Source organism: Loxodonta africana, chromosome 25, assembly GCF_030014295.1.
Source record: "Loxodonta africana isolate mLoxAfr1 chromosome 25, mLoxAfr1.hap2, whole genome shotgun sequence".
Classification (NCBI taxonomy): domain Eukaryota; kingdom Metazoa; phylum Chordata; class Mammalia; order Proboscidea; family Elephantidae; genus Loxodonta; species Loxodonta africana.
In genome coordinates, this window is record NC_087366.1 from 32,477,609 (window position 1) to 32,485,553 (window position 7,945).

Consider the following 7,945-nt stretch of genomic DNA (forward strand, 5'->3'; position numbering starts at 1 on the left):
CCTGTCAGGGAGCATAACAGAGAACTCCTGAGGGAGCAGAACAGTGGGATGCAGACCCCAAATTCTCATAAAAAGACCAGACTTAATGGTCTGACTGAGACTAGAAGAATCCCGGCAGTCGTGGTCCCCAAACCTTCTGTTGGCCCAGGACAGGAACCATTCCCGAAGACAACTCATCAAACATGGAAGGGACTGGACAATGGGTTGGAGGGAGATGCTGATGAAGAGTGAGCTACTTGTATCAGTAGGACACTTGAGACTGTGTTGGCATCTCCTGTCTGGAGGTGAGATGGGAGGGTAGAGAGGGTTAGAAACTGGCAAAATGGTCACGAAAGGTGAGACTGGAAGGAGGGAGCCGACTGACTCATTAGGGGGAGAGTAAGTGGGAGTATGTAGTAAGGTGTATATAAGCTTATATGTGATAGACTGACTTGATCTGTAAACTTTCAGTTAAAGCACAATAAAAATTATTAAAAAAAAAACGTGCAAGACCTAAGTGAGGGAAATTTTAAAATGCCATTGAAATACAAAAGAACACATGATAAATGAGTAGGAAGATTCAAAATTATAAAAATGTTCATTCTCCCTAAATTAATCTATAAACCAAACATGATTTCAATAAAAATGCCAACTCTTGGAAGATGGTAGAGAATGTCATGAAGTAATTCAAAATATAACTTGAATGAAAAACATGACAATATTTAGAAAAATCCTGCAACAGTAGAAAAATGAGACCAGTCCTACCTGTGATTGTAAACCTTCTCATTGTTAGATGTCATTGAGTCGGTTCCAGCTTCGGTGATCTTAAGGATAACAGTATGAACCGCTGCCCGGTCCTGTGCCATCTTCACGATTACTGCTATGTTTGAGTCTACTGCTTTGGCTATTTTGTCAATCCATCTTGGTGAGGGTTTCCCTCTTTTTTGCTGACCCTCTGTTTTATCAACTATGATGTCCTTTTCTAGCAATTGGTCTTTTCTGATGACATGTCCAAAGTAAGTGAGCCAAAGTCTCACCATTCTCCCTTCTACGGAGCATTCCGGCTGTATTTCTTTGAAGACTGATTTGTTTTCTGGCACTCCATGGTATATTCAGTATTCTTTGCCAACAAACCAAACCAAACCCAAACCCAATGCTGTCGAGTCAATTCTGACTCATAGAGACCCTATAGGACAGAGTAGAACCATCCCACAGGTTTCCAGGGAGCAGCTAGTAGATTCAAACTGTCCACCTTTTGGTTAGCAGCTGTAGCTCTTAACCACTATGCCACCAGCTCTCCTACAAAAATAAATAAGAAATGACAAAAAAATCTAAAACATAGATTCCATATTATGGGTTAATTTCCTAAATACACAATAAACTCCTAAAAATCATAATACAAAGATACTCTATGAGAAAAGCAGGCAAAGGACATAAACAGGTAGTTTAATAGAAAAAGAAATATGAAGTTGCTCAACCCCATAAAACTACAAATAAAACTAGATACTATTTTTTAACAGATAAGATTAGTAAGAATGAATAAATATTACTAAACAGAAAAATCTTATTAGTAAAAAATGAATGAATCAATAAAATGCTTATGAGCCATTTAGGGAAGTAGGCCTTCTCCTACACTGTTGGGGGAGAACGCAAAATGGTACAACTTTCCTTGGGAGCAATGTTACCTAAATTTAAAACATACAGTTTGGCAGAGCAGTTTCTAGAAATGTGACTTATAAAGCCATACAAATAAGTATATACATATATATGTTCAGGGAACTTTTTTGCAGGATTTTTTGTAATCAAGAAAACCTGGAAACTGCGAAGCAATTGAGAAACCCCAAAGTATGATGTGTCCGTTCAACGTGATTGACTATTATTCACTCAGAAAAAAACCCAGTCAGGTACAGCTATAGGTATTGATGTGAAAAGGTATCTTAAATATAATGAATTGTTAAGTGAAAAGAACTAAGAGGCAAAAAGTATGCGTAGTATGATCCAATTTCTAGGGCAAAAAAATATACAAACAACTCTTACCAGTGGTTACCTCGGCAAGAGTGGGATAGCTTAGGAGGTTGTGTGGGGATAAAGGCTTTGTACTTTGCACTTTCCGCCTTTCTGTATGGATTGAAGCTTTCTTGATAAATATATATTATTTTCGTAATTTTCCTTTCTTGTAATTAAAAAGCTAAAAACCTGCAATGGTTCTGCAATAGTCAATACATCAAGTCTAAACCCTGATGATTGACTTTCAAAGCTCTTCAAAACAGGGTTCGCCCCTCTACCCAACATTATTTCACAAAGCTGTCCAACTAACACTGCGATCCATTCAAGCTGGTCTCTTCATGTGTGCCACACACGCCTGCACTTGTGTGTCTCTGCTCGTGCCATGTTCTTCCTTTTTCTTTGCAGATCTAAATCTTGCCCATTCTTCAGGGATCAGCTCCAATGCCACCAATCCCACAAGCACTTTCCCAGCTCCTCAAAATTAACGGCTCTTTCATCTGTTTTCCCAGTGAACTTAAACTGCAACATACATTTAGCATTTATATTTGTTGATTTTTATATTTCTAATTTATATTTGTTGGTTTTTCAAAATTTTAAGCATCGTAGGAGAAAGCAAGCCTAAATCTATTTTGCACCCTACCCCACATCAGACCTAAGAATTCAATAAATATATTTAAATCAATTCTATGTGACAGTTCCCTCAGTATCTATTACTTTTTTTATTAAAACAAAACAAATAGAACCTTGTCATTTAGTTCCTAGGTCTTGTGGTTTACATTGTATTTTCTTCATTTATTCATTTGCACCAAACCAAAAAACCAAACCCGTAGCCTTCAAGTCAATTCTGACTCATAGCGACCCTATAGGAGAGAGTAGAACAGTCCCACAGGGTTTCCAAGAAACAGCTGGTGGATTCGAAAGGCATCCGACAATGTGGTTAGTAGTTAACCATTATGCCACCAGGGCTCCAAATCCGGTTTAGTGTAAATTCACATTGTGTACATCTGAAATTTCCCGTTCAAGAGAATCTTAAATCTCTGATTTACTCGCAATTCTGACAGTACGCAGAAGTTACTTAACTTAGCTAACAGCTTCCTACTTATCCTCCCCACACCAAACAAACAACAGAAAAACCACCTTGGCTCTTCAAAGAATATTTTCTTAATGGGAACTGAAGAATAATAAATCCTAATTAAAGAGGAGAAATAGATATAACATTGCAATATCAATTTTATCCAGTGTAAGAAAAAATTTAAGCTTTATTTTATAACACATTTCAGATTCCCTCATACCACAGTATCATATCAGTAAGCAAAATTTACATATACTGATTTTATACTACATATTAAGTCCCAAATTCCCAGTCCTAGGTATAAAATCAAGTTGTAAAATACAAGTGCTTATAATTAAACTGTAGGTAGTAACTTAAACAAACAAAAGTGCGTTTTCAGCACATAAGTGAAATGACGCTTTAATCAAAGAGAGACTTAATTCCACAGGATTTTTTTTCAACAGCAATTAATTCAATCTAGTCTGTGATTCCAAGTTCAAGTGACAGTGTTACACTTGAAGTAAGCGAGAAAAGGCAATCAATTCTTAAGTGGTATATTTCACTACGTACTATAATTTTGCATTCAATTTTTAGAATTTGTTTTGGAATCAAATGAAATAATCAGAAAAGGAATGCAACATACTTGTTCTGTCTTGGCACAAAGGTATATCATGACATTGGTGGTCTTTAATCAACTTCCCACACTAATTGATTCACCAAAAACATACTTCCTTCAGCAACAACTCTGATTAAGGAACACATACATTTAACAGAAGAAAATTCTGCACTTCCAGTTTTAAAAAGCAGCCAGTTCTATGAAGAAGCAACCATTTAAATATCTGAGTATATACATTTAAGTTTTTACAACTTCATGCTGCCTTAAGAGAAGTTTGATTTAGAAGTATAATTTCATGAACTCACCATCAAATATTTACACAATATGTGTTTCATACAATATAATTTTAGAAACCTTAAATGGCACAAAATAATCCTAATCATCACAAAATTTTATCAAATTCAAGTTTCCAGTGATCTTAAAACACACAAATTATAACTGTTTGTTCAACTGAGATATCCAGTTAGTCTGACTATTTAGAAAATTCTAAAGTTATGTGAGAAAAGTAGTCAAAAAAAATTTGTAACTTTGATAATTTTCAACCTTTTAAATATGCATAGCTAAAAATAAAAGGGCTTGTCTGGGATATGAGTAACTTCAAGTTTTACAACCCTAACCCACTATTTGAATCTGTGTCAGGTTTTACATAATTCCCACAGTCTTAATACCACCGTTTTTATTCAGATAAAAGAAATGACCTTTCAAAATCATTAGCATCAAAAATGGCACTTATGGACAAAAACAACAAGAGGAAATGGATCTCAGCAAGCAGTTTCTTCTAAGTAAGACGAATGTTACATAACCAACAGTTTGGAAGCTCATATTTCTTTAGTTACTTTTGTTTTTATTTTTGTTTTACTAAACAACCTGAAGCATTATATTTTTAAAAAACAAAGCAAGGAAAATAAAAAACAACGAAAACGCAGCAGGGAGCATCCCTTTGCTTTGGGAACACTGTCTCACCTCTGTTCTCTACTTTGTTACCAAAAACAGAAACAAATCTCTGCTCAAAGTAGTCACACTTGAGAACACTATGGCATTTGCATATGATTTTTTCTAATTTCCCATGCACACAAACTCTGAAACCTCAATTAACATTTCAAGGAACTTTTCGTCCCATTTGCATGAAGTCTGAGCCACTACACAACCTACACTGAAACAGGGGCGGCTACAATCACTCCTGCCAGGTTCCTCAATGTGTCTTGTTTTTTATTACTTTTTAATACGACAAAAACTCCAGCTGAAAATTTACACAATTCAGGAATACACTGAAAAAATTGCTTTATCACAGTCCTTGAGATTATAGAGCTGCTCTTTAATCAGCAGCTGAAAATAATCAAATTATGTTTTAAAAATATGTTTATGAAAGCTTTCTCTTGTATTCTATAAAGACCAGAGTATCTGAGTCCACACACTAGTTTAAAGAAAGAATTCTTTTGACTATAATATACCCTAAAACCAATTTTCCAACACCTTTCTTTTCCCCAAATTGTCCCACCACATTTTAAGGTGGTGAAATATATGAGACAGGGCGTTTTATACAGTATCATACCCTTTAAGTACTTGAAGAAAACTAACATTTCAGTGAACTGGGACATTTTTCACCACATATTTATACTCTCTGCATTTATAGACATTATTTCTCTGTGCTGTATAATATATACTGCGAGAAAGTGTGCTTTGACTCAAAGGATAAGCTGAAATACTATAATGTGACCACATATTCATTAGAGAATTAACATCATTTAAAAGGAAAGTGTATTTTAATAATTCCATCGTTTTTGTTATTTTGGCTTAATTTAGTATTTTTTCTTTCTCCTTTTGATTTTGCATTTCCACCTGTGAGGGCATCATTTAATTTTAAGCTGTGTTTGAGACTATAAAAAATACGCTAATGTAACTTAATATAAATAATATATAAGCAATATATATGTATCTATATATAAATTGATCCATGCATCAGACCACTGATGTTGTACTCTCGGGATTCACACGAATGAGCCTGGATGCGTTCCTCAGGTCTTGGAGTTGCTTGGCAGGTTTCCCCACACCTTCTTCAAACCTGTTCTCCACCACAGGGAGGACTGTTTCATAGAGAAAGGATGCATTCTGTCTAATAAAGGCCTTCTTCTCTGGGTCCTGCTCACACCTCAGACTATAATCCACATGCTGGACAGCAACCAAAATGATCTCCATCAGGCTCTCCAAAAGCACCATGTGCAGCTCTGGGAAATACAGCTTCAGGGCCTCTTCCAAGAAGCCCATGGTCTGTTTGGTGAAAGCAACCACAGTGTAGCTGAGGTTCACCCAGCAGTCATCCCCTGTGTACTGCTCAAAATTACTCACCCCGCAACTCTTCATCTCTTCTTTGAGTTTACCCAGAGCCTCTGGAGTCATCAAGTTCATCCTCCTCCACATCTCCTCAGAATTGCGATGCTTAGTGGCTTCAATTATGATTTCCTTGTAACTGTGCAAGGCCCCCTGGATGTCTTTCACCAGAAGGGCATGGATGATGAAGGTGAGATCCAATCCAATATCTCCCAGCTGCTGACAATGCTCCTTGGCCACCTTTACACACTCTGCTGCTGTAGAGAGGCTCTCTTTACTATCAAACACCTGCTTGCTAAAAGCATTCACAAACATGCCCATGGCTGATCGTGCCCAGACCACAAAGGCAGAATAGCAGCCACTGTCAGTGCCTGCGAAATCTGTCTCAAATTCCCTTGCAGTCTCTAGAAGACTGGTAAAGAAGACATGACACAGCTTATGAATATACAGTAAGGTGGCACCCTCAATGCGAAGCTGTCTTATTGCAGTATGCACAGCGGCTGCCCTGTTTCTCAAAAACAGCTCACAAGCCTTAGTGCACTGGCCCAATCGGATGAGCTGAGAAACTGCTCTGCGAGTAGCCTTGGGACCGCCTCTCAGGGAACGATCTGGAGAGAGTTCAAAAACTAACACCTCAGTGAGCTGGCGAACACGCTCATCCACTTTGGCCCTTAATTCTTTCACAGGAGGTGGACTGGGCTTATTTTCTAGGTAATGGTTCAACTTATCCAGCAGGTCCACGGCCCCTTCAAAATCCCTCTGAGCAATACAGACATCCAGGTCTTCTGGTAACTCCTGGATCCATTCCATTGAGAGGTCCACTTTCTCTTCCTCCACCTCAGGAACAACCTCTTCTTCTTCTTCTTCATCCTCGAATGGGTTACTGGCCTTGGAAGTCACTTGGGGCGGCCCTCGGGGGGCTGCTGCCTCCTCCTGCTCCCTTCGTCTTTTCTCACTAAGGGCCCTCTTGGTTTCTTCCAGCACTTCCAGCCACTCCCGTTTGATTTTTGCATTTTCCGCCTGAAAAATGCGGCTCTCCGGGAACATGAGCAGCTTGAACATGTCCTTCATGGGTGGGTTGTCCTTGACATTGACCACGGCCAAGCCATCTAGGGGGTAGAGAGCGTTGTAGCGATACATTCCCCGCCGCTGTGGCAGCCAGGTGGCCACCAGCAAACAGTCGTTCATAAGAAAACCATGCACCCGCTGTAGCTGGGCCATGTGGTCCGCCTCGTACTCCACCAGGTCCCCGTTGTACACCAGGTACTGTCCCGGCGTCTCTAGCAGGTGCCGACAGCCTTCCACCTTCTCAAGAAGGGTGGTGAGGGTGCGCTGCTTTCCCTCCTCACCCGGACCTGAACTGTCGCGGGAGGCGCCCCCAGGGGTGGGGAAAAAGCCGACCTGGCCTCTGAGGTGGTCTCGGCCCCCCGCCCCACCTCCCCCCTCCTCCCCACCAGAGGCCGCGGCGGCTCCGGCGGCGGCGGCGGCAGGAAGCAGGGTGAGTGGGATGCTCTCCAGGCTGCTCTTCTGTTCGGTAAGCAGATGGCTGAGCTGATACATCTCGCTCTCCAAATAGGAGATCTCGCGGGCCGTCTCTATGAACTGCCGGTAGTTCTGGTACACGTTGCGCTTCAGGTTCTGCGCCGTCTCCTCCGCCAGCGCCTGGATGCGCTGCCGGTGCTCCTGGAGGTCCCGATCCCCGTCCGACTGCTGAGAGAGCTGTTTCACGTACAGCCGAGCCTCGAAGCCGCCCGACTCCAGCTGCCGCCTCAGACGGCTCGCCCCGCTGTCCGACATCGACATCGCCATTTCCGTCCGGCTCGCGGGCAGTCACTGTCAGTACAGCTGCCGCTGCCGAGACCCACCCAGCCGGAATGAGTTCCAGGCTGAAGAAGCAGGACGTAGCGAGGGGAACGCGCCTGCGCTCGGGTCTGAGAGTCGGGCACTGCGCTTGCGCAAGGCGC

The 7,945-nt window shown here is 40.9% G+C and overlaps 1 protein-coding gene across 1 annotated transcript; it reads right to left on the minus strand.

Annotated features, from left to right (window-relative positions):
- Positions 1-1,563: 1,563 nt before the first annotated feature.
- On the minus strand, positions 1,564-7,896 carry EXOC8 (exocyst complex component 8). Its single transcript, XM_003410895.4, has one exon. The coding sequence runs from the start codon at positions 7,788-7,790 to the stop codon at positions 5,613-5,615; it is 2,178 nt and encodes a 725-aa protein (XP_003410943.1). The 5' UTR covers positions 7,791-7,896; the 3' UTR covers positions 1,564-5,612.
- Between the last annotated feature and the right edge of the window lie 49 nt (positions 7,897-7,945).